We start from the raw sequence: 27,191 nt of genomic DNA, 5'->3' as shown, positions 1-27,191 counted from the left end.
GCTGAATGGTTGCACCATTCATATAAATCTGTAAAAGGGCATTTTGTTATCCACAGCTTGAAAGAAGCATGATATTTGTCTGTGTTTTTGTTACTATTAATACTCAGCCAATACTTCAAAGATATTAATTTCCAAATTGTATTAATTAAAGAAATACAATGTTAAATTTTATTATACATGGATAGGGATTGTGAGCACAAGGAGGAGGAATTTTTGGTTACAGCTCAGTGGAATTAAAGTATCCTGGACAATTCATCAGACTTATGTACTGATATTACGTAAAAAGACACCGAAACTGAAAAATGTTGTCATAATGGGCTTCTTTTCAAGATACTGCTGTAAAGGTTTATCTGAGATAATGGATTGCCTTTGGGTGTGTGTGCTTTTATTATTTTCCAACGCTACTTAACACTTGTTTATTTAATTTGTTCTACAGACCAGGCTCAGAGTCCAGGAGGAAAGACTGTTTATTCAGGTGGCCCAACGTCAAAAATCACATCCGTCTCAACTGGAAACCTTTGCACTGATGTATGTATAGATCTGTAGAAACTTCCCACAAATCACATTTTGACCTTAAAATGAACTCTTGGGGTCAGTCCCTGATAACTATCTGGCCACAACAGTATACACGTCAAATGAAACGTTTAAAAAGCTTAAAGTCCAAGCTAGGCCAATATGCACAGCCGACTAAACTATTGTCCTTTTTCTCAGGAACAGCAGCCCTCGCCACGACCCGAAGCGTATCCAATCCCTACCCAGACCTACACGAGGGATTACTTTACTTTCCCTGCCTCCAAATCCCAGGACAGAATGGGCCCTGGTCCTGAGCAGCAGTGGCAGAACTATGGGGACAGACCCCCAGGCCAGCCTGACGATCATCACTCCAGCAATATGTCCATTCAGGTAAAGGCAAGACTGTAGGACACTTGGAATGTGGAGTCCCTGTCTTACGAGAATACAAGCACTGATCATTTCAAATTCACAAGGTGATAGTCAAGTCTGCTGTATAAAAATATTCTTAACCCATTTGGAGGATGCTGTCCATAGCAGGTGTAGAGTCATTCTGCCGTCTGTTTTCAATGCCCTCAATGGAGCCCCTCTTAGAAACAACTGGAGACATTACAGTAAGAGGTTACTGCAAAAAAAGGCAGCATTTTTGACCTGTGGTAAAGTGGTCCTACAATCTTATTGCCCTTTTATTTGGTGCCTCACCTGCCTAGTTTAATTGCTGTTCAATTCAATGTTTTTCCACAACATCTATGTCCATGCAAAGTGGCCAAGGATCCTTTTTTTTACCTTGTACAAAGACTCCTGCATGATAGTTACTTCTCTCTACTAAGAACTGGTGCACATGAAAAACTGTTTCAGCTAGTTATGTAGCTGGACCATTTATTGTAACAGGTTGTCTAATATGAAATAGATTCTTTATGGTATTAAATAATCTCATTTTAAAAGGGTTGTTTTAAAAAGTTATTTGAAACCTTAATAACCACATCTTTGATCAAAGGTATAAATATAAACGTGAAAGGCTTTTTTTCCCCGTCCTGTTTCTATAAAGCAGGTTTTGTGTTTCTTAGTTACTGGCCATATTGAATAAGCTGTAACAAAAATAACATGCCGTGAAGTTGTAACAAGGGATGCTAGAATTGATGTATTTGGAATTGAATTTAGAGCTGTAAGGTTTGCTTCCTTTTTCACAAGGTTAAACAAATTCTACAATGACCTTGTAGCTCAGTTCCATAAAATTATATTTAGCATAGACGTGGTTTGACTCGATACAAGTATTTGAAATGGGGTTTGGCTCTGCAACGCCATCAGACACAGCAACATTCATAAACATGCTCCACCGACCTTCTATTAGACAACAGCCATACCACTCTTCTGTACCCTCATCAGCTCCAGTATTCATTTAGATAGATGTTGAGATTTCTATTTGTTGCTGGAGCTGGGACCTGTAATATGTTGGTGCTGGGACCTAAAATCTGTGATGTCCCTACAGAAAACTTATCAAGTGTTGTTTTTATTATGAAGACTGACAGCACTACTGTCAGTAATGCTATATACCCTATACCCTTTATTTCTTACAACCTGTATAAATACTATCATTTGTCAAAAAACGCTCATTTTAAAGCAGTAATTTAAGTGAAATAAATTGTTTTCGTACCCTCTTTTTGTCACCCTTCAGCGAGTAACTCGCTCGCAGGAGGAGCTCTGTGACGACCGAGTGGCTTACCAGCCAGAGAGGATGCGGCAGGAAGAGATTGTTCAGATGCAGCAGCGGGAGATGGAGTATCAGCGGGAGCGGGGCAATGGCGAGCACTGGAACCATCAGGTCTCCTCCTCTGTGGAGTCCAGCACATCCAGCCAGGAACACCTCAACTACTCCTCTTCCTCATCCAAGGCCCCCAACCACAAGAGCGGTCCGGGTCGATGGAAGACACCAGGGCCCACTAACTCTGCCCCTGTGGCTGTTTCCCAGCCAACCCAGTCGGACCTTCTGCCCCCACCCCCTCCCCCTCCTCCAGTATACTACACAGGCGACTTTGACTCCCAGGCTGACCTGCCTCTCCCTCCCCCTCCCCCTGGTGGCGGGCAGCAGCAGGCTATAGCTGCCGCCACTGCAGCAGCTGACCGCAAGAAACGTGACGAGCAACAGCGCTGGTACGAGAAGGAAAAGGCACGGCTAGAGGACGAGAGGGACAGGAAACGGAGGGAGCAGGACAGGAAGATGGGCCAGGTCCGCATCCCTCCTGGACCAGGAGTCCCTCCCAATCTCAACCACCATCACCAGCAGCCTCCATTGTCACCAATGCCAATCCAGCACCAGCAGCACCAACACCCACCACCACCTATGCCTCTACAGCAGCAGCAGTACCACCCCCCTCCCATGATGCCCCAGCAGCCTCCCTGGATTGAAAAGCCTTCCAGTCTGCCCCGGGCTCCCCCTCCCCCCCAAGACACAGTCATCCGGGAGCTGCTTCCCCAGCAGCAGCCACGCACCATCGAGCGCCGGGACCTGCAGTACATTGTCAGCAAGGAGGACCTCACCTCTGGGGACAGCCTGTCCCCTGACCCCTGGAAGCGGGATGCCCGGGAGAAGATGGAGAAGCAGCAGCAGCTGCACATCGTGGACATGCTCAACAAAGAGATCCAAGAGCTGCAGGCCAAACCGGAGCGCACTGCCGAGGAGAACGACCGGCTGCGCAAGCTGATGCTGGAGTGGCAGTTCCAAAAGCGGCTACAGGAGTCAAAGCAGAATGAGGAGGACGAGGAGGAGGAAGATGACGAGGACGTGGACACCATGCTTATCATGCAACGCCTGGAGGCTGAGAAGAGAGCCCGGGTAAGACTGGGGGAGGGAAAGGGTGATAGATACCCAAGTGATAACTCCTGGATAAAAAAAAAAAAAAGCATTCATACAACTTAGATCTCAAGTAAGATATAGGGCAATGAGTGTGTTTAGGCACTACCTCTAGAATTGCTGCTGTGCACAAGGTTTATTGTTATGATGGTCTCATGTCATGTCTTTGGAAGCTTATCATAAAACGTTAAGACTTCGCTTTCAGCCAGAACCAGCTGTATCTTCAGAAAACCCAACTATAACTTTTTTTTTGTTTGTTTTCTTTAGTTTTATATTGCTTCCAGTTACTGTGAAAGCATTTAGGAGGTGTTTAAATTGCACACAGCGCCAGTTAATAAGAACAATTACCATGTAGCTATGAACCCATTTGGAGCATTACCAGATTAAAGGATATAGTATCCACGCTAAATCGCCTGTCGGTTCATTCAGACTTTATTTATGTGAACTGATAGGCATGTACTTTGTAATTCCAGTTGATTTGTAACATGAAATTTCCTTAAACACAAATTACTATTTTAAAAGAAGTAGAAACATTTTTTTATTAGGGTCATTGTCTATGGCTGTTTTAAAGGGAAAATATTGTCTTTGATACAGTAGAGGCTTTGGAAATTCCTTTTAAAACCTCATGCATTACTTCAGTTACATCCAAGTGTTTACTGCTGGGAATAGGTTCGCCTACGCTAATGAATCCCGTGCTTGTGAGGAATGTTCTTGGCGCCAGATCACTGAGTCAAATCGAAACGATGTTTTCACTCTATCTTTTTTTCCTTTCTTTATTTCCTGCAGCAGACTGCTGTCCCAGCAATCTCTGTTCTAGACTTGGTATGTTCTTCAATGTTTCTTCCTCTTACTCGGTTGCCACCTGTGTTGTGATTTATGTATTATTTATTTATTTAATTTTGCCTTTCCTTTTATGTTGCCTGCGCGCTACTCCTCATACTGGAATTGAAGCCTGAAACAGAGCTCCTTCTGGCTGCATTTGAAAATTAATCTAAATTGTTTAACCCTTTCCTTGCTATTAGTAAATGTGTCAGTCAAAAGCGTCTAACTCAGAAGTGAACATTACTTGAACGTTATAAGCTGTTTGTAAGCCTATTTGAGAATATAGTTATGGGCACAGTTGTTTGTGAGGCTGTAGCAGTCAGAATGTGCATTGCATGGAATTTTTAGCTAGCATCTCTATACTTTTTTTTGCTTCTGTGTTTAGCATTAGTTCTGTTGTGTTATCAAGTTGAGCTGCCCCTGTTTAAACCAGCTGGAGGAGTGTCTTATCCAGGGAAGACGAATGTTACCCTTGTGACACAGATTTTGAAAAGGCGGTACTAAATTATTTTATATTGTTTGGAAATTTCTTGGTTGTACTCTTCTACTGCATATATAGTGATTTTTTTACAAATACAAATCTATTCACTGTTTTATTGGCATTGCCTTTCAAAGGATACGACTACAGTTCAGTTAAAAAGGAGAGTGAGTATTATATATATATATATATATATATATATATATATTAATATATATAGATATATATATCTTAAGAAATAAATAGGCCTCTTATGATTAGTTCCTTCCTATTGTGGTAGGATTTTAATAAGGTATGTCATACCTATTTTAGCTGTGTATGCACCCTAGATACTACTTTCAGTTAGTGTAGAGGTCCCTTATCTTTATTTATTTATTTAAGTATGTATAATTCCTGTATTAAATACATTCACAAGCTGCTTCTGCAAAAAAAGGATTCCTCATGAAATTACTTCAGGTTATGATTCCACAGAAGGTACAAACCTTCCTTCAGGTCACTTTGGTAGTGCTGTGGGAACATTATTTGGTGTCTTGAGAAGCCACTTGATTCTCTATCTGGCTACCTGGCGACTTGATCAAGTTGGAATGGGTGTCATTGTTACAGCTCCTGACTACTGTACAGTATCAGACAATGAGCATTAGTCAAATGCCAAGTTTGTAACAATAGAGACATTATGGGTTTGAATCCATTTTCTTGACAAGTCTAAAAATAACAATTCTGTGGTGAGCTTGTGAGGTAAAAGTAAGTCAATATAAACATATTGGAACATTCTCCAGAGTCCTGTAAAAGAGTTTTGCTGCTGTTCTCAATAATGGAAGCCTGTAGAAAGACAGCATGTGTACATAGAACTAAAGGAATTTAGCTGCTGAAAACCCAGCTGTGAGGACATGCTCCACTGCTATATTTACACATAGCTTAATTGCTGCATGTTAACATTTCATTTGAATATTAATTTGTAACTTTTTTTGTGGGGTTACATGTGACATGGTCTCGTGTCTAAGTTAAGGTTTATCAGTTTATTACAAATACCACCCAAAATGAGTAAAGCAGCAGTATTTGGGTGGAGGGGTTTGCTACTTTTACCATACTTTCTACCATGTTATTACCAAATATAACCAAAATACTCTCCTGTCTTGAAGCAGGAAATGTGATTTGCTTTTGTTCAATCCTGTCGGTTTTGGTTTGTTTTTTATGGTTCATTCTCCATAAAGTAATCAATGTGTCGGTTAGTGTTGATGGTGCCTTTTCCAGAGAGAGCTAGTTAAAGGGCCTGTGTGCTCCCCAGTTGCAGGATGAGGAACGCAGACGCAAGCAGCAGCTGGAAGAGATCCGCAAGCGGGAGGCAGAAGAATGGGCGAAACAAGAGGAAGAGCGCCGCAGGAGAGAAGAGGAGAGGAACCGACGAGAGGCAGAGGAGAAGGTGAGGAACTGACGAGAGGCAGAGGAGAAGGTGCTGATATTGTGGGGTTTAACTGGCTCTTTTGGGTGGTCCTCAATAGGAGGTGACATAATTGTTTTAAAATACAATCCTGGTTTGATGTTACTATTTTATTGTTTCTTTCTTAAGGTTGGTGCTTATTCTTCGGACAAAAATGTATAGAAAAAAATATAATGTATACTCCTGCAGTATTGTAATAACTGTGTTTTTATCTGGCAAGCAAATGCATTATTTGCAAACCTAATTGGCAACACATTTACATTGTCATTAACTGACACACAATGGTTCTGTTCTTAAAAATAATAATTGAAGCTGTAAAAAATGTTTGAAGTTAAACATGAGGCTGTTTCCTTTCTCTTTATTAGACAGCAAACAGCAGCTACTACAGTAGGTTCAACACTTTTCTTTCCAAGAATGCAGCCTAATTTAGGCATAGTCCAGACATTTGGATCTTGCTGTTGTTTAATTTGCGTTTTTGTACAACAGGCAATTAAACCTACATTTCCTGCAAATCCACAGGCATTTTACTTGAGAATTACTGTTTACCAACTATAATAGTCAGTCTTTTCCATGTCTCAGAGCTGGTTGACCAAAAAATGAAAATTGTGCAGCCATTTAGCTTTTCGTTTTTATAACAATGCACACAAAGTATTTGAAGTTATAATAGAGTATTGATAAAGCAGTATCATGTCTCTGTAAAAGCTGCTGTAATTATTCATAATACATTTTGATTAATTACAGTATATGATAAACCCTGACTTGAAAGTAACTAATGTTTGGAATTGGGAGGACTGTAAACAAGCATGATTCATTTAAAATATGTTTCATACTGTGGTTATATAGTTGTTGTTTTTTTGTTTTTTTGCAGTTGTTTGCCTGCAATAATGCTCTGCTTGGTTTAATTTCAGGTGTCTAGGTTTTGAGCAGATATGTGCAACTTACCATGAGAGTCATGCGTCTATGAAAATGAGAGGTTATTTTGAATAGCCATTGGCACTTTTAATACCATATAAATCAATAGCAATTAGGTCTGATGAAAAAGCAATGATGATTAACCAGGTGTCTTTCACAAACACTTTTCAGTTTGCCTGCTTAGGTAGAATAAAAATGCACCACTTTGATTCTAACCTGGTCCATGTGTTGCTCCATTCTTTCTTCATCCACCATGCAGAGGAGACAGGAAGAGGAGTATTACAACCGCTTGGAAGCAGAGAGGCGCAGACAGCACGATGAGGCTGAACGGAAGCTGCTAACACCTGACGAGCCTGGTCTGTACAGACCTCCCCTCCCCCGGGACTACGAGCTACCCCCTCCCCCTCCCTCCTCAGCTAACACACCTCCACCCCCGCCTCAGAGAAACACCTCTTACCTCAAAACGCAGGTCGTCTCCCCTGACACAGTGTACACTGCCAAGTTTGTTTCATACAATGATGAGGAGGAGGACTCAAGCCTAGCAGGTCAGGTTAAGTTCTCGGCCACCAGAAAATCCTATGGCGACCTTCCTCCTGCTCCCAAGCCGCAGCCTCACCAGCCATCTGCCCGCCCATCCCGCCCGGTCTCTGATGGGATCTTTCTTTCCAACTCATTCCAGCTGCCATCAGCCAATGCCAACAGTACTGCTTTTAAGGCAGGTCCCCCTCCCCCTCCCAACAAACCCAGCTTCAACCCGTCCGGCAACTCCAAAGGTAGTGACAGAGAGACAAGAGGAAAAAAAAAAAAAAAAAAAAAAAAAAAAAATTATTGTTATTTTTGTTTGTGTGTCCCTCCTCTTCTGTGTTTTTTGTGGGGTGAGATTTCTCCCCCACCCCTACCTTTTCTTAGTCTAGTAGATTTGTAGATCCCCCAATCAGTGCGTGATTTTCAAGTTTGATTTTTGTTTTTCGTGTCAGTGTGATTATATCCATGGTAATCTCCGAGATTCTCTTTCCGAAATTTTTCCTCTGTCCTTAACAATCACCCTTCCAAGTAAAAGCAATAGATAGGTAATTTCCTCACAGTTATTCTTTGTTCAAATCCGAGTACTGTTGGTTTTGGTGTTCATGTTTTTTTTTTTTTTTATTTCTGCTTGGTGTGGTTTGGCTTCCCCATGTTTGGGATGAGGGAAAATAAATTGTTATTTGGTTTCCAGAGGTACAAAACTCCTCGGCTTCTAGTGCTCACTTGGCAAAGGGGAACTGATCTGACTAAAACTGAGCATTTAATTAGTAAATGGCTGTAAAAAGGAATTGTGTCTAATTAGCAACAGCTGGTAGAAGCAGTAAAGTTAAAGGCAGTCTAAATACTCAAGCCGCACAAAAGAATTAGTAAAAGATTACTTGAAAATCCATAGATAGATAGAGCCACACAAATTTCAACTTTCGTTTACCATGTTATTTTAAAGAGTATGAGTAGTTTAAAAATTAGACCATTGTAAGGCCACCAGCTCCACCTACTGATAGCAACTGGTTATTAAAAAAACAAGTCTAAGTACAGCAAGTAGACTAGCAATATATTTAAATTTAAAATTATACCTCAGAGTAAATTTGTACTCCAATTTTGATATGCAGTGCTGTTTTAAAGCATCGTATTTATATTTTAAAAAATAAATAATTAAATAAATAAATCTACTGACAAACTCAAGGCTGCTATATACTGGAAGATTATAACACAGAAACAAATAATCTGCATTTTTAGTCTTAATAAACACCCAAACTGGTTCAATTGATCTTGAGGATGCAGTATTTAGTTAAATGCTAGGACTGGGACAGTGGGCAAATGGCCAAAATCCTTGGTTGACAATGTCAACTGATGTCATTTTATATAAAACATAATGACAAAAACATTGCAGGTATTCAACTAATGTAAGGTTTACAGGATAAAGTAAAATGTTAATTGCGTAGATAGAGTTCTGACAGGTTAGAAGTACTATTTGAAAAAGGTAAAAAATGAAGGTTCTTCAGCAGCCATTTACAGAAATGAATGCTTATGGTGCAACATGGGACTTGTAGCAGTTTTAAGATTGAGGTTTTTTTTTAAATCCTATTGGCCTCAATTGGGGGCTGATTATTATTGCAGGAACATCCCACTAAATCCATGCTTTTTAGTTTAGATGTGCTACGGTCCCTGTTGCTTTATACTTTCTAATTGACGATTAACAGTGACTAACCTAAACCTCTCACACTTGTTGCAAGGCTAATTTCAGCTAGCCGCCTATCGATTGCTATTTACTGCCACTGCTTTGCCTTGATCTCCTCCTTTTGAAATTCTTTTTTCCACATCTTTGGCTCTGCTGTTTTTTCTTATTGACCTCCTTATGCCATACTCTGCATCCAAGACTCTTGTATTGGTTTCTCAGTTTACTTCTTTTTAATGCAAGAGTATATTTTGAGTTACTCAAAAGGGTGTGGCATAAAAAGGTTGCCCCTGATGGTTTGTCAAAAGTATTGAGCTGGTGATGGAGGCCTTCATACCTAGCTTCTTCCACTAGGTTTTCGGGTTTCACCGCGCTTGTATTTTTCACATGCCATGGGGCTTGGTGTTTGTGTCTGCCTTAACCTGTATGTGTCAGCTGCCTTTTGTAACGTCCTTTTCTTTGTTTTGTTCTTTCATGACTGCAGCAAGCTTCCAAAGCAAGTCTACTTGCTTTTGGGCCAAAAAGGGCTTTGAAGTTTTTTTAGATGTATGTCCAACTGTCTGCAGAAAGGAAAGCACCAGTTGCACATCACTGGAACAGCTACCTGGTCTAATAAGTGTTACCCTATGTTATAACCATTCCACTGGTTTCTATTGTATTCAAATCTTTGATGCAAATACCGTAGTAATGGATATTACACATTTGTATTTCAAGGTGCACATATTGTAAGGCTTGACCTAAGAAGTCATCATAAAAGTATATGTAGATTTTTCAAAAAGGCTTTTAATGTGTGCAAATGGTGGTCATTTGTTGTTAAATTCTATTTGGCATAAGGAACTAAAATATAAATCAATAAAATCAGCCTTGATAAACTGATTTTTTTATTTTTATTTTTTTTTTATAATTTGTGTTTGGAAACTAGGCCATGCCTTAAATTAGACTTTATTTCCTAATCGTCTTTGAATACCAGAATGCAGTTTGGTACACTCAAAACCGGATAGAACGATATATGACAGTGGAATAGGTGAGCAGTGCATTGGTAGATCATTAGGCTCACAATCAAATGTTTTTTTTTCTCTGCAAGGAGAGGTTTTAAAGTTCTGTACGTCAAGCACTGAACAAAATCGGTTTCCTTGAGTCAACATATGTTTATTAATTTAGTTGTGCTGCTATAGTAACTTTATAACAAGTGTTCCATTTTCATAATTTTTTAAATTATAAATAATTAAGATTTGGAATTAGTGTCAGATTTTGAGAAGTTCAGAAAATCATAAAGTAGCATATTTACATTGTAGTAAAAGTAAATTACTGTTCATTCAACACTTACTAAAATAATTAGAAGACAATTTTTTCCTGAGTAGCGGTACTAATATATGTTCCAAGCTAACACACATTCCACCTGTGACCCTAATTTTTACTGGAGTGCTGTTTTGTGATGCTGTAATGAATCCGAGGTAGAACATGCAGTTGTCACTGTGACCAGAATAAATAAGCAAAGTTTGTCTGGTGGTCCAGCTTGCTTGTCAACAAGTTTCTACCTCTGATTTTGGTACTCTTTCCTTATGCAAGTATAAAGGTGCTGTGTGGTAAAGCAAATTATAAATTTAAATGATTTAAATTGAATAGTTCAAAACTATTTACTACGTTACAAAAGACTTTATCTGCTAAAGACTACCAATTTGTAATGACAAAGGTTGTATTGAGTGAATCATGTAAGAATATGTTCATTTTATTGTTGGTCCAAGTATGAAAAAAAAAAATTGAGCTACACATTTAGAAAACACTACTTGTCGTTTTCAAGCAAAATTTATCAAAAAGTGTTTGTAATTGTTCAGAATATCCCACCCCGCACCTAACAAAGCACTGCAGGATGGTTTTGATTATACAGCACCTTTTTATCCCTTGCAGTCCTGTCTGTTGGCTTGTTTTATTAATTATTTATTTGTCTTTGTTTTTAAACAGGATATAATTCGTACACTGGAACTACAACAGCGGTTGTAGGATCACATGAAGTTTACAGGGACCTGCGGGATAAACGTGTCAAAAGGTAACAGTCTGAACAAAGCATGTTGTGGTCCATTTTCTGTTCAGCAAATAAAATACCTGCAAAACAGTAACGAGCCAGTAGTTTCTACATGAGCATGTGCCTTGCCTGACAGTATATGCTTCATTTCTAAGGTTACACAATGTTGTCATCCAATCTTTAGTTTAAATTGAATGTGCCTGGGCCTATTACAAGACAGCCAATCTGCACACGGTGTGCTGGAAGTGTTTTAAATTTAAACCTAGTACTGAGAAGTGCTCACAATACAATGGCACTACAAATTGTCCGTCTTGGGCACATACACTAAATTCCGAAATTATTTATGAAAGCTATGTTGAAGTGCTTTTTATTTATTTATGTATTTTTGTTTTCCCCTAGTGGTCAAGATCAGGATGATTCTTTGACTGGCGAAGCTCCAGAGAGTATGACTTTCAAGGAACGCCAGCGATTGTTTTCCCAGGGACAAGATGTGTCCAATAAAGTCAAGGCATCGAGAAAACTGATGGAGTTGGAGAACGAACTCAACACAAAATAAAACTGGAGCCTTAGCAGGATTGAGCGCATGCCTCCGAATGGAAGAGGAGAGCGTCTGTTTTCCTTTTGTACAGTGTGATTTTGATTTCCCTAATAATTGGACTGTTAAATATGATATTGTTGCAATAGGCAATTTTGCTTACTTTCAGTGTGAACTGTTCAAGATATATTATAATAAAGCACTGTAAAATATGTTTTAATTCAAAAAAGGAAAAAAAAATCACATGAAGGGTGGTATATTTTTGTGTTCTTTTAATGGTTTTGGGTTAAGAGTTTTTAGAGTTTAAAAAAGAAAGAAAATTAGAAGCTGTAGTAACTTACGGCCATTTGGAATCTTTTATAATGACTAGTTTAAACCACCCATTTGCAGCAAATAGTTCCAGCTTTCTCTGTTGGTGCAAGCTGAATTTCCAAGTTAAAAGGACAATTCTGTTATTAAATAAATAAGTTTTCTTTTGAATCCTGTTGTGCTTTTTAATGGTCTGGGTCAGTTCCATTGGTTCAAACTGCATAGTGTTGCGGGTCAAGTAGTAAAGGCACAAGCCAGGGGTAAGACATTAACAATAGTGCATACTCAGTAAATAAGCAGGTTGGCACATACTGTAATAAATCTAAGATTTCTAGAAGCATCTAATTTCACATTCCATCTGCCAATGGGACAGAGCTGTAAATTGTGTGAAATCAAAGCTTATGTTTCCATTGACCAAGGTCAAACTGGTTTAAATTTAAACACTATCAACCCTAGTTGTAACTAGTTGCAGCCCCAATTTGATATTGGAGCTAATCTAGTTTCATGGTGAAGATGTCTTCAGTTTCCCTTTTTTTTTTTATATAGTTTAACCTCAGAATGCTTGGTTGTGGAGTTATGGGTGATCATTCCTATTAGGCTGTGAGTACTTTGATGCCCCCAGTGTTTAATTCCGCCAGTTTTTCTTAATGCCACCTTCAGAATGTCTTAAATATACATGATGATGATATTGTGAATATTCCCAATAACAGAAGAATATGGACCAAGCTACGGCTGGAATTACTTGCATGGAAAAGGTTACCCATATCCTTTCCATTTGATAACACAGAACCAATAGGATTTTTTTTTTTTTTTTTTGTGGTTAGTCTGCTTTTAATAATTCGTTTAAACTGTTTCATTTTACATGATGATTTTGTAAATCAAAAAATACATAATGAATAAATATGCTGGATTTGACAGAATTTGTACAAGCATTTTTTATGTATTACAATAGAATTTTTTCATCTATTTCAACTGGTATCTGCAGCAATCACTTTAATCCGCTGCTTTGAAGAATAATTATTATTTAACACAATGTGATAACCCCCCCCTCCCACCCAGGTGAAAGGTGGATCTTCACACTACCCATTTGGGCAATAGGCACTAAGCAATCAGAGTCTAGATTTTATTTTATTTTATTTTTTTGCAGACTCCCTTATTTTCTGTTATTTGGTCAGGCAGCCAATGAACACTTTGTGTTCCAGATATGAACAATATGGCTCTCACCCAGGAAATGGACCTCCTACCATTGTTTAGATGTGTGTGTGTTTTTTTTTCTAATGTACTGCAACTTTCTAAAGGTGTTTCCAACCAAATGTTTATTTAACTAGGCCCTCGACTGGATTCTTTACTTGTACTGTATGGTACAAGTAAAAATTGATTACAGATTGTATGATAATGATTGCAGATCTCGAAGATTGGTGTGTATGTATATATATATTTTTTTTTTTTTTTTTTTTTTTTTTTTTTTTTTTTTTTTCTTATTGGAAGATTCATTTTTCAAAAGTGTGCTTTTGCTGTCTGTATGAATTGAAGGGCAGTGTGTGTTAAGGAACGCATTAAAGATGTTGCCTGTACTGGAGTTGAGGAAAAAAAAACAAAAAAAACAGCAGATCCTGTCTTGTGTGACAAAATATTACTCAAATAGTGCTCAAAATAAAAATGATATTCCTTTAATACATTCATCCATGTGCAGCATAAGTATTTCAAGTTTTAGTAAAAACTAACAAGATTTAAGAGAACAAGTTGAGTGTTTGTGTCTGGATTTTGTAGGACTTTCAGGATCTGTTGTAGTATGTGTTCTCAAGTGCTTTCTCTAATGTGCGTTTATAATAGAAAGCATTGAAACTGCTGTAGTTTGTCATTTCTACTGTATTTCACTTGCAACCTATTTTTAATAAACTGTCTTTATTATGTATTAGAAGAATTATGTCCTTTATTTTTATGTAAGTGTTGCCTACTGTGCTTGTCTGAGTAGTTTCATCAGTGTTAATGTGTTTTTTGTTGTTTTTGCATTGACGTAATACCTCAGCATTATACAGGCCATTCCTGTAAGTTTATCAAGAGCACCTGCTCTAATTGTGAGGGTACCAGCATGAAAACAAGCCTGTTGTGCCAAATTTTCAAAATAAAAAAAAAGACAATTTACAGAATTACACAACGATTAAGGTTTATCTGTAGCTGTGTTAAGCACCCTCGGCTTGAACCCCCTCCCAATGGCTAAGGTAAAGCATAATTTAATATGTCTAATATGTACATGTTTGTAAGTCAGTTTAGCCCCTTCTGGAAGTTAGTTCACATTACCAGCATGCTTCCTAGAATTCAATTTAACAGCTATGCAGAGCTGAGACCATCACAGCCTGTGGCATGCCCAGGAGTGTAACGAAGGTCCTCTTAAAATTATGTTTCTTTCCAAATTAGATCGACTGGGGGAGGAGCAATATTTTATCTTTTATAGTTTAATACCTTAGCTTTTATCAATTATGTGAGTCTCCAGTTTGATGTTGTACATGGGTGGTAAGCATCCATGGTGCCAGTGTTATGAAATCTAGTTGAAATATTTGTCAACAAGAGAAACTGCTGCACCTGAAGAATATCCTAGTGTTGGTGTTACCATGGACTCTGTTCAAAATAATTCAGGACCAGTGCTTTGGTGGGTAATGGAGCAAAATAACAGTATTATTTAACAGCATAATTTATCTTCAACAGTATTCAATGGACCCTTCAAATCTGCAGCAAGAATTACATTTGGTTTATCATAATCTATTGTTGCCTCACTACTGTCATTTCATGTACAATTGACGCTACATGTACTGTATTTATCTTAGTAGAATAGATGAGCTTTTTTTACGTATATAAAGACGTATACAGTGTGCGACTGGTCATTTCCTTAACTCATTTATTTATATTTCTTTATAACAGGTAATGTTTTAAGAATATAATTTTCCTTTTAACAAAATGGTGCACATTTCCTAACAATCTGACTAGTATAACTGCAGGTGATCTGTGCTCGATCATGTTCGATCCCTGGAGAAATGTGCTGCTGTACAGGAATTATCCTGCAAGAAATCTTGCTGTAGCCCAAGGACGACGCTGTAGGTACAAGTTCTTGTGACATTCCCAGGCTAAATACAGCCTCAACCGGGTATAACTGCAAACTGGGGATTACTTTAACATCCAGCATTTCGTGCATTTAAAACACCGTGCTCACAACTGACTCATTATTTTAATTTGGAATGAATAATAAATTACGTTTATTTCAATTCAGCACGGTTTAAATGTAGCGATGGTATCAGTGGAGAAGGTTAAACCAATCAGATTGTACGTTACTTCTGACGTGCTAGCGCAGTAACAGCGCTGACGCCAGGTTTTTCAAACAACGGGATTAATTGGGTTGTATGCTTTGAAATCAGAGCTGTCTATTTATTTGTAGTTTTTCATTCTGTTTAAAATATGCCGCTGTTTATAAACCCTAATCAAGTTTTTACTCAGAGAGTTAACTTGCTGGAGCACAAACTCCGCGTAAGTTTCACTGGCTTTGAAAACGGAGGAAAACACAAGTGCTTATATTTTAAATCAGAAAAAAAACGTTTATGTTTACTTGCTGCAGGCGTTATTTATCAGCGAGTCTGATTTCAATTTAAATTATTCAAAATGTTTCTAGAAAAAAAATATAACTTTTCAGAGATGAATTAATGACCTCTGGGTCTGAATTGTACTTTGTTTTTCAGGGAAAAGAAGAACAGATTATTAAACTGGAGACTGAAAATGCACTGCTTCACCTGAAACTGGCCGAAGTAGGTTAAGTATCAAAATAATTTACTATCTGACACTGACAGGTATATATGTTTATTATTTTTATATCTGTATAACAAAACAAACTGTCAATAAATATTCTAGGGAGGAAACGTTTGTACCGGCTGGTCACAACATCAGTAAAATTAACGAATTGAAAAAATAAAAGCTAACTGATTGAAAATGAACTCGTCTAAACTCATTTTTAAATTGCTGTATTAAAAAGTTATCCAAAGGAAACCAAGTAAACGAATGACATCAAATAAACTGATACGCATTCTGTTTTTTAATAGGAAATTTGAAGGTGGCGCCACCTGATTTATTTTACTCCTGAGAGATTTGGTTTACTATAATATGGTATACATTGTACTTCTGTTCTCCAGTTAATTCAAAATGAAAGAATTTCAGAATATTTCTTTAAAAGAAAGAATGTTATAACATGAAAAAAAAGCTCGTTCCAGCAATAGTTCACAGAAGAATAAACACTAAGGATGAAGTTGTATGAACTTTAACACTTAAATTATTAATTTGTCATTATTGGACAGAACTTGAAAAATAAAATTAAAAACTGCTTTTGTTGTCTAATAGTGTTATGGGAAACTTGGAAGAAATAATGAAGAGGAGACTTATATTAGCAGCCTATACCAGGATCAACTTAACCGGAACAAAAATACAAACCTTTTTTTAAATGAGCTTTTCAAGGAAGTTCAGGTATGAGAAAATATTCCCAGTAACATTACCACCAGGCCTCACTCTAAACATGAACTTGTTTGTCGTTAGTTGTATCTCAGGGTATGTGACCTGGTGACAAAAACAAAGTTGTATTGTTCATTGAGTTGATTTTGTTTCATTCCATAAACTGGAAAATTCACTTCAGCCAAGTGCATTAAGGTTTGTTTTCATTTTGCGGTACAGTCAGTAGCAGGCAGCTCACAAAGCCTATCAGGGTGTTTCATTTGATCTGTTGGTATTATCATTTAAGAATGCCCGTTCTGAATTATGTCTCCTATTATCTGATGAAACAGTTAGGCTCCACTAATTTTTTTTCTTCTTTCATTTCGTTCCTTTATTAACATAGTAGAAAAGGCAGTTTTATTTTTTTTGTAGTGTGTTCATTTCAGAAGAGTTCTCCTTTTAAAATGTATTTATGCAACAAGCAGAAAAAAGTATGCATTGCTATTTTAGGTAACTTCAGTCTTGTAAATTTGTTTTTCCTTTACAGGTATTAAAACAAAACTTGAGAGATCTCTCTTCGATATACGCTGGTTTCTCAAAAGAACTTGAGCAGCAGAGCAAAAACTTCCTTAACAAAGTCATAGCTGCCAGCTGCATGATCCAAGACTGCAGTGTGGATGTGAACAGTAAGGACAAGGTCTTTTACAGATTGTTCTGTGTAACATGCAATTGGTGTGGATAGTTTGTAATGCATTAAGGTTCGAAAGAACAGTTTACAGTAGTAAACACAGAAAACAGGTTGCTTGGGTGGGGGGTGTACAATAGCTGCTGATAGGCATACTGCAGCGTATACCTATACTGTAGTGAGGGGCAAGCCTACAATGCCAATCTTGACTCCTCTTGTGGAAGATGCAAAATAGTAACTGTCTGTACTAAGGGTTGCAATAGTGAAAAAGCATGCAAGATGGTGAAGGGGGGTATGAAAAAGTGATTATGGATGAATATTGTCTTTCAAAATGGTTTGAGCATGGATTGTAGGAAGCCCAGTAAACTCAAGGAAACTCTGTTGGTTTGCACATATTATTTCTGTCTGGCAGTGTGAGTTATACTATTGTACTTTATAGCATTTTAAATCTGATAATATTTTATCTACAGCAAATGTCATAATTTTTTCTCCACAGAACTACAGGCACAAGTTCTTGATCTGGAAAGATCTTTACAAGAGGAAAAGAACAAATACAAGGATGAGAGACAGAGGAGAAAAGTCCTCCATAACACCCTAATTGTAAATAAATTATATCTATCTATATATCTGTCATTCATTATTGATGCTATGTATTTTAGAGTTTAATATTTGCATATTAAAAACAAGGTACTGCATCACTCCAGCAACTGTGGAGAAAGTGTGGCTACACTACAAATTTCAGCTAAAACATTGCATATATGGACTCGATAGTTATATTTTTAGAATGAGTCATTGCACGTTTATGCTTTTTGTGCTTGAAATTCTGAAGATCCAATCATATTTTTATGTTTGTTTTAACAGGAGTTTAGAGGGAACATCAGAGTTCATTGCCGGGTGCGTCCGTTCTTATCTATTGATGTTGGAAACAATGACACAGATTTGCTGTCCAGGTAACAGAATATTTGTAAATGTACCTTCAAAGCTTTTAAAAAGAGTGCTTGAAGCAGTGGTATTTCAAAATAACAAGCCCGTTTTTACTTTAGTGAAGTAGGCTAGAATATTTTTTTTTTTCATTAAAAACTATATTGAAATTAATTTTCAGCTTTTATATTAAAGCTTGTGGTGTACTACTCATTCAGTCAAACCAAGTAGGAATTTGCTTGCATCATTTAAGATGTGTTTCAAGTCAAGTAAGCTTATTTGTGTATAAAAGACAACAACAGTCTCAGCCATTCTTTCACAGCCATTGTCATCTTACTTTAAAGGCACGTACCTGAAATCGAATCTGAAGCAAGTGTAGAACTTGCCCCAAATAAATATTTTTAAACTAGCAAAAAATTACTAAAACAGCAGTTACGTTATTGTTTGTAAGTTATTTTATTATGGGAAAACTTCGCCATAATAAAAGCTGAATCTGAAAACAAGAACTGTGTGAATATAGTCATTCTTAGAGGTGTGTATAACAGGATTTAAAACAATTTATTTATCTGCCTTTTTACATATCTGCCCTTAGTCTGGTCCCACCGCAGTCAGATATGTGACAGATTACTGTACTTTGAACTGCCTTACTTAGGGAATACTTACCTTTAAAAGAACAGTACTTTTGTTTTCTTTGTTTAAAACTTTCCTTTAATAAAGTACATGTGGGAATTCTAGGTGCAGCTCTATGCAGAGATGACATTGGTAATGGTTGTGCCATTTGGTGCTACATGCATGTATTTGTAATTAATATGTGCTCTGTGAATACATATTGAACAGTCTGTGTTGAAACACCTGCATAATTTTGCAGGTTTGCAATTACTAAAACTTCACAACAGCAAGGTTTGCTTGGGTTCTTGGAGCTTCTTAACTGTAAATATACATAAATTAGCCTCTCAACACTCAGCAGTTAGTCCCCCCACTTTTTAACAAAGCTCCTATGATTGAGACACACAATTCTTGGACTGTTGCTTTTGGCATTGATTTACTGATTGAATTGTTCTGCTTTTAGAATAAAACGTCCACCTATAGGTACCAAAACTGACTTAGTGTTACTGAATAAGAAAGTTTACTGGTCCAGAGCTTATCTATACTCAAAGTGAGTGTAATTGAGATTTTTGTTACTATATGGTTAAATAAACTATTCATTGAAAAGCTTTCTTGTTACAGTTTATTAGATATCAACTTTGAAAATTGTCAAACTGTATGAACCCTTTATTTACAACATCTGATTGAGTTAAACAGAGATTATGTATGATTTTTGCAGCTGATGGTTTATAAAATTAATATTATGTGAATTGGGCATACATGTAAAAGTTTAGATGAGTAACATTTCAAAAACTATGTTGGTAGCCTTGTGTGATTTTATGAGGTTGATTCATCTGGTAAAAGGACAAGTTGTAAGTGAAGTAATTTCTTTTTCTACAAAGTCAAGTTCAGATTTTGCTTCGGAAAGCGGTCCAAATTTATTTGCACAAACAGGAAATGTGTATTAAGGGAATTTGTATTACAAGAACTAATTCACACTAAGCAACTGCTAAATTTATCCAGGACCATGTTAAAAGGCTGTCCAGTAGCCTCATTTTGTGGCCAGTCAAATTAGCAATGGTTAAAAGATCTTGAATAAGAAAAAGTGTAATTTAGCAGTTTTTGTGTATAGCTTTGACCCATCCCATCATATGTGATTGCTTGGACCTTACTTGGGACTTTAACTATTCTATAATTTCAACAAGTAATGAGTTTTTTTTGTTTGTTTGTTTTTATTGTTTTTTAGGTCTGCGACAGCTTCAGAAAAAGTGGTTCATGCAGTTAATGATGTAAGAATATTACACTGTAATTACGTGTGATGTGCTACAACTATGGGCTCTATTAGTTACGTTGAAAATATATATATTTTCAGTGCCAATATTCATTCTTTATACAAATATGTCTCTTTGTTAATGTAAAATGTGTACATGGTTAATCTTAAACTATTTATTTGTTGTCCCTATAGAAACTGTAATTAGTTATTTTGCTATCTTTCAGGACACCATCCTTGTTAAGTGCTCCAGATCAGGTTATCCAACTGTGAACAAAATGTTTGAATTTGAAAGGTAATATAGAAAATTAGAGCTTATATTGCATCCAGATTCATATAAATTAGATTTGCTGGCATGTATCTTTAGATGGCTGCAGCGATTGGTCATATGGCAGTTTCATACTTTCATTAATTAGTATTAACTGTGTGCTTCACAGAGTGTATAGCCCTGATGATTCTCAGCAAACAGTATTTGAAGAAGTTCGACCTCTGCTTACCTCCCTCCTAGATGGGTAAGTTGCTCAGAAGGAGGAAGAATTGACCAATATATTCATGTGTGTCTCAAAATGTGTATTTTGCAGTATATATATATATATATATATATATATATATATATATATATATATATATATATATATATATATATATATATATATATATATATATATATATATATATATATATATATATATATATATAAATAGTTATAGCATCTCTAGAGCAGGGGTCTCCAACCCTGGTCCTGGAGAGTCCCTGTCCAGCAGGTTTTATAGGTGTCTTTACATCATCAGTGGCTTATTATCTGGAACACCTGTTAATCTTGACTAATTAAGCCAATATTTGGTTCAGTTAAGTAAAAGAGAGATTGGGTGAAACGAAAACTAGCAGTACCTCTCCAGGACCAGGGTTGGGGTCTCCTGCTCTAGAGTAATAACAGAACAGCTGACCTCCATAAAAACAGTGAGAGCTGTGAGTGGTTGTTGTATAACACTAATATATCTGGCTACCATGCTATCTAATCTAAATTCAGTGTAAATGACCTGGAGCTGAAATCCCTAGTCTCAGAAGAAATGCTGGTTACTAAGGAGCGATCGGCACATGACTGGTAGTGCAAGTCTAGGTGTTTTACAGTGGGGTTGTTGAACTATCACTTAGGAACTTAACATTGAAGCAAAACATATTCTCTGTAGCAGTACAAGCTTATAATGCATTTCAGATATAATGTTTGTATAATGGCTTATGGACAGACGGGAAGTGGAAAGACACACACAATGATAGGGCCACACTCTGAAAATGGCTTCAGCACTGAAGCGTTACCAGAAGAAGGAGTTATCCCTAAAGCTACAAGGGAGCTATTCAGGTAATATGGAAAAACAGATTTTTAAACAAACAAAACTTAATTTTTTAACCCCAGTTTTAAACATTTATTAAAAATCTGCATTTATTTTTATTGGTATCCTACTTAGGGCAATAATATAAAAAAATGAGTAAAGAGAATTTTGGACGTACACTAGAGGTCAGTCTATCCTATTGCAATTGTGTATGTAATTAATTATGAGAGGCATGCTTGTATAAATTGCTCATATTTTGTTACCTACTGCTGTTGCACGATAAATCACTTCTGACTCTTGCATTATTTATTTGTTGGCATGTTCTTGTAAAAGCTATTGCTCTACAGGGTTCCATTGGGCTTTTAAATCTGCTTATAAAACTGAACATGGTTGTGAGAGAGTGCAATTAATTATTGTTCATGCATTGATTGTTGCAGCCTGATATCTAAGAAATTGCCTGGGAGCCATTCCGTTGAAGTGTCTGTGGTGGAAGTGTATAACAATGAAATCTTTGATCTCCTGGCAAAAGATGGTGATGGATCAATGTTGATCATGAAGCGCGATGTCATCACAACCAGTACAGGAAATAGCGATGTGCCATCTTTGACACATGAGTGAGTGTTGTTTATAAGTGACATTTACAAAATACTGTGTTTGCATTTATGGTGCAAAGCTGTCTCCCTAAAAGCAGTTTAGTTAAAATAGTGCCAGTATTCCCTTCCACGCCTTGGCATTACAACGGTGTTGTTAGTTGTTATATATGTTTCATTTTCCAGACTTTATGTTGCTCTGCAATGTGGTTGCAGGGCAAAAGGGCTTAATTTAAAAACCTGCAGTATTACATTTTCTTCTTATTGATAGTCAACTGTATTGGATACAATTTCTTATAAAGCAGTGCAAATAAGATCAGTACAAGGTGGGTTGAGTGAAGATTAAAACAGGAGCCATGGTCCAACTGTGAAGCATTTTATTTTATAGTTTATTTATTCAGTTTTGTATTTTACAGAAGTGTGGAAAATGCTGCAGAGATCATGCATGTTTGTAACCACGGATTGCAGCTTCGAGCAAAACACCCAACACTGGTCCATGCCGACTCCTCTCGCTCTCATCTGGTAGTTACCATCACTGTAACTACACAGTGTGCTTCAGTTGAGGGTCTAGGTAAGAACGTAATGTTTGGTTATTTGTGCAAAGCACAGTTAAACTCAGGAGCTGCATTCCATTGTGTATTGTTCTAATGTTTTGAACTACTGCCATAACATTTACCTCTCTTACACTTAATCCTCCATCTATGAACATTACATTTTTTGCAAATGCCTAACTACTTCCAAAAAACCTAAATTGCTAGATTTTTATCATTGTTGTCTGTCTTCTGTTCAGCTGTCTCCCTGCAAAATGTGCGTCAAGAGTCGCTGAGCCACAGGAGTCACAGGCAGCCTCCAAAACTCAGGGTTACAGATGAACAAACAATGGTTCGCTCCCGGTCTCCCTCGCCTAGGTCCAGTCTGACAGAGCTGCCAGTGCTCCACAAGCCAGTAAAAACTAAACTGCATCTAGTTGATCTAGCAGGCAGCGAATGTGTCGGTAAGTTCATTCAAACCAAGAAATTGACACATGCATGATAGCGTAATGGTATCTGGAGACCAAGTCAGTTAATACACATCATTAACGACTCCCTTATTGGAACTTGAACTTGAGACCTTCCCAGTCATTCTCTCTGCACTGCTTATTCAGAAATGGACACTTCAGAGCATAACTACAGTGATGCAGTTAAAATAGGAAAAACTTAAGAGGACTTTCATTTTGTAGGACTGTCTGGAGTGACTGGTGTGGCCCTTAGGGAAACCTCTTTTATCAATCGCAGCTTATCGGCGTTGTCAGATGTACTTGGGGCATTGGCAGAACGACGACCTCACATCCCCTATCGAAACAGCAAGCTCACCCACTTACTGCAGGATTCAATAGGTAAATAATGTTGCGTTATACAGTATATCATGGGTGTGTATTACCATTGGATCAGACAATGCAGGTATTATACAATCAGAGAGAAACTAGATATAATTCAATTTGATAATGATTTTCACACCTAATTTTCTGCCAACAGGGGGTGATGCAAAATTACTAGTGATGCTTTGCGTTTCTCCTACCCAGAGGTACATGACTGAGTCACTGCAGTCATTAGGATTTGGAACCCGTGCACGGCAAGTTCAAAGGGGACCGCCTAGGAAAAAGTTGACCAAATCCAAGTAACTTTTTTGTGTAAGCAATGCATTTCATAAAATCGGTGTTCCACTTTTTACTGCCAGATGTGCAAGCTGTCTGGTCTCAAAATGAAAAACCAGCACAGTAATGAAGTAGGATAAAGAGTAACATAATGCATAAAAAGGATTATCAGTGAGACAGATGCATTATTCTGTTTCCTATTTAAAAAATACATTCAAAGAATGCCACATTCACAAAAGCATTTGCTAGAACAGCGGTTTTCAAACTGGAGTACGCGTACATCTGGGGTTACTCGAGTGCTATTCAGGGGGTACGCGAGAAAAATCCTATAATGGCAGACAACAGGATTTGATTTTTATTTATTTATTTGTTTGTTTATTTATTTATTTATTTATTTTTACCACATTGTAGTACTTTGTGACTTAGCAATCAAATTAACAATGTCGAATCTCCTTTCAAATAAAACCACAGCCGTACGGTGTACGTTTCCTTTCTGTTGGGCGTGGTTAACTATAAACACCCAACCGGCTGCTGACAGTGAGTGAGCGTTGAGCGCACACATGGCTAAATTACATATTTAAATAGCATGGCAGTGGTCTGCAGTCTGTAGGCTAAAAAGAAGAAAAAAATAATCATTGTATGATGTTGCTTCTTTTAAAAATATGTAGTATTTACTAGGCACGTTTGCTTTCTGGAGTTTAAATGTTCAGTGTTTATAGTTTAATCAGTTCAGTGTGTTTTATCTAAGTTTTATGTTTTTAAATAACAGGATTATTGAGTTTAGCAGGCAGCTGTGCTGCCCTATTTAGACAGGGAATTCACTGTGCCTGAGCGTACACGACTGTTTTCTTTAGTCGAGTAATTGCATTAGCCTACACATGAACACTGCTAATTATTAGGCTAATAAAAGCAAAAGCACTGTATTATTATTATTACAAAAATGGAATCGCAGATTTATATATAGCAATCTAGCAATCCCTAACTCCTGGATTGGGAAGTGTCTGAAATTGGATTCCCTACTCCAGAACTATTGAGTGTGTTCATATCATATAGCGAGTGCCCATCAACCAGCTGTCTGGCAGCTGATTAACATGAACAGATGACTGCACTAAACACTAACATGTAAGCATTTTGCTAAAAGTAATTTTTGACTGCATGATATAAACGTCACCTTTCTACTTTAATCAAAAGTCTGTCTTTTCTCTGTTTTCTCTCTACATTTCTGCATTTGTTGGAAGAAATGCATGGGTTTTGTTGAATTGTTTTAAATTAGAACCCTAGTTTTGTTTTCAAAAGCATGACCTGTTTTTGGACTTACTGTATTTAAATTAGTTTAACAGCGGTTTTCCATGAACTGTAATTGGCTGAACTCTAGCCCCTCCTCCTTCCCTGTGCCTTCTGAGCCAGCAAATTGAGTCCTGTTTATTTATTTATTTATTTTAATGACTCGCTTAAATTATTTTGTAACCTATTCGTTTATTTTAAAATACAGAATAACATACCCATGTCTAGGGGCCGCATTGTTTACTAATCAGATTGTAGTTTGACTGAAATTTGTGATAAAAAGCAGGCACATCCATCACAGTAGTAGGTAAGCATTTTTTTTTTCCCGTTAACATCAGTAAGTACTTAAGCCTAGTAATTAGAAAATACTTACTTTTTTTTTTCTGTTTTCATGGGTATATTATGACCCTATCTGAGATGGGGGTAGACTAGACTTTTTGGAAAGGGGTATGGGGCCTAAAAAGTTTGAAAACCACTGTGCTAGAAGTAAATAATAAAATGATTTGCATTCATGTTCTGCAGTTTTTGTTTCTAAAATATGAAATTTGGGATACTGTTATGTAAACGTCAAATGGGTGGGTTCAAAATGTAATTTTCAAGCTTTAACAAAAATAGGTACTAATTTATACCAAAGAAGGGCATTATCAGTAATCAATTTCAACATTTTTTTTCTAAGAACATTACTTAACAGTGTGGTTTAATCATAGGTGTAAAAAAATCTTTCTTAACTCTTACTCTGTTTTCATTTTAAAACTTAAGGTCTCACTCTGTGCAGTATACATATTTTAGAGACAGATGAATTCCTTGGATGTAACAATGGGCAACAGCACAGAAACTGAAGATACATGTAATTTTACAAAAGTTGTTTTCCCTATTGTGTAAAAATAAATACACAATTAAACTTATTTTATACATACTTGGTTGTGTGTCTTTGTGTGTTAATATCTGCAGTTAACAAAACACAAATCAAATAAATGATCTGACATCTGGATCATCCCCCCCCCCCCCATAAGACAGTGCCTATAGAAAGTCTACACCCACTTTCACCTTTTGTTGCCTTATAGCTTGGGATTAAATTGCATTAAAATATATTTTTAAAAATTTTAATTATTTTTTATCTACACATCCTATGCCACAATTTTCAAGTGACAAAAATATTCTAGAAATTTGCAGAAAATTAATTAAAAAGAGAAACTGAAAGTTTGGTTGGATAAGTGTCCACCCCCTTGTAATAGCAATCCTTAATTAGCTCAGGTGCATCCAATTGCCTTCAAAATCATACACCAAGTTAAGTGGCCTCCACCTGTGTTAAATTGTAGTGATTCACGTGATTTTGGGATAAATTCAGCAGTTGAATTCAGCACCTTGAATCTCATTTGAAGTACGTGGTCTGACAAAACTAAAATCAAACTTTTTGGCCTAAATGCAAAGCATTATGTTTGGCGCAAACCCAGCACAGCACATCACCCAAAAGAACACCTTCCCTACTGTGAAGCATGGTGGTGGCTGCATCATGTTATGGGGATGTTTCTCACTGGCAGGGACTGGGGCACTTGTTAGGATAGAAGGAAAAAATGAATGGAGCAATGTACAGAGAAGTCCTTGAGGAAAACCTGGTGCCCTCTGCAAGAAAGCTGAAACTGGGACGGAAGTTCACCTTTCAGCATGACAACGACCTAAAGCACACAACCAAAGCAACACTGGCGTGTAAATGTCCTTGAGTGGCCCAGTCAGAGCCCCGACCTAAATCCAATCAAAAATTTGTGGCATGACTTGAAGATTGCTGTCCATCAATGCTCCTCAAGGAACTTGACAGAGCTTGAACAGTATTGTAAAGAATGACCAAATATTGCCAAATCTAGGTGTGCAAAGTTGGTAGAGACCGATCCCAACAGACTCACAGCTGTAATCACGGCCAAAGGTGCTTCCACCAAGTATTAACTCAGGGGAGTGGAGACTTATCCAATTATGATCTTTCAGTTTCGTTTTTTTTTTTTCTCAATAACAACTTTTTTCCCCCTTAACAGTGTAGAGTATGTTGTATAGATAAGTGGAAAAAAATCCTCATTTAAATGCATGAAACGCTGAAGCACTGATGTGAAAAAAGTTCAAGGGGATGTAGACTTCTTTTATGTTATTTATTTATCAACATTGTGCTTAGTTAACTAACTAAAGCTTCAGAACCACCTGTTTTACAATGAGCAAAGAAAAGATAGCCACCTCACTGAGATAAGGTTACATTTTATAGATGCTGCATAACATGGCAGCAGGGCAACATAGCAACGTACCTGTCAAGATGATTTGTTGTTCAAGGTAAACACTGACAGCTGTGTTGAAAGCTGCACAA

At 37.1% G+C, this 27,191-nt stretch overlaps 2 protein-coding genes across 13 annotated transcripts in view; both read left to right on the top strand.

Annotated features, from left to right (window-relative positions):
- Positions 1-14,000, top strand: part of afdna (afadin, adherens junction formation factor a) — a 121,030-nt gene extending 107,030 nt beyond the window's left edge. For 4 of the 12 annotated variants that reach the window (XM_041252557.1, XM_041252556.1, XM_041252553.1 and 1 more), the window contains 8 exons: positions 437-528; positions 712-903; positions 2,186-3,343; positions 4,148-4,183; positions 5,947-6,081; positions 7,271-7,784; positions 11,174-11,258; positions 11,634-13,999. In XM_041252557.1, the coding sequence (XP_041108491.1) occupies positions 437-528; positions 712-903; positions 2,186-3,343; positions 4,148-4,183; positions 5,947-6,081; positions 7,271-7,784; positions 11,174-11,258; positions 11,634-11,790 (2,369 nt within the window). In that variant the 3' untranslated portion in view covers positions 11,791-13,999. Of the gene's footprint in view, positions 1-436; positions 529-711; positions 904-2,185; positions 3,344-4,147; positions 4,184-5,946; positions 6,082-7,270; positions 7,785-11,173; positions 11,259-11,633 lie in introns of all 12 variants that reach the window. The other 8 variants (XM_041252563.1, XM_041252559.1, XM_041252560.1 and 5 more) reach the window with 7 other exon arrangements.
- Positions 14,001-15,472: 1,472 nt separating this feature from the next.
- On the top strand, positions 15,473-23,968 carry kif25 (kinesin family member 25). The gene is made up of 15 exons (XM_041251557.1): positions 15,473-15,597; positions 15,807-15,872; positions 16,459-16,581; positions 17,093-17,231; positions 17,727-17,830; positions 18,092-18,180; positions 19,983-20,025; positions 20,234-20,301; positions 20,444-20,518; positions 21,223-21,366; positions 21,775-21,951; positions 22,344-22,498; positions 22,718-22,921; positions 23,147-23,302; positions 23,442-23,968. The coding sequence occupies exons 1-15, from the start codon at positions 15,529-15,531 to the stop codon at positions 23,585-23,587; spliced, it is 1,758 nt and encodes a 585-aa protein (XP_041107491.1). The 5' UTR covers positions 15,473-15,528; the 3' UTR covers positions 23,588-23,968.
- Positions 23,969-27,191: the final 3,223 nt, after the last annotated feature.

Source organism: Polyodon spathula, chromosome 6 (assembly GCF_017654505.1).
Source record: "Polyodon spathula isolate WHYD16114869_AA chromosome 6, ASM1765450v1, whole genome shotgun sequence".
NCBI lineage: Eukaryota > Metazoa > Chordata > Actinopteri > Acipenseriformes > Polyodontidae > Polyodon > Polyodon spathula.
This window is presented reverse-complemented; position numbering and strand designations above follow the sequence as displayed.

Coding starts and splice junctions, on each gene's coding strand:
- kif25 (XM_041251557.1), top strand. CDS start 15,529: ATGCCGCTGTTTATAAACCCTAATCAAGTTTTTACTCAGAGAGTTAAC. Junction 20,026..20,233: donor TGGTTCATGCAGTTAATGAT/GTAAGAATATTA, acceptor GCTATCTTTCAG/GACACCATCCTTGTTAAGTG. Junction 23,303..23,441: donor CTTACTGCAGGATTCAATAG/GTAAATAATGTT, acceptor TTCTGCCAACAG/GGGGTGATGCAAAATTACTA.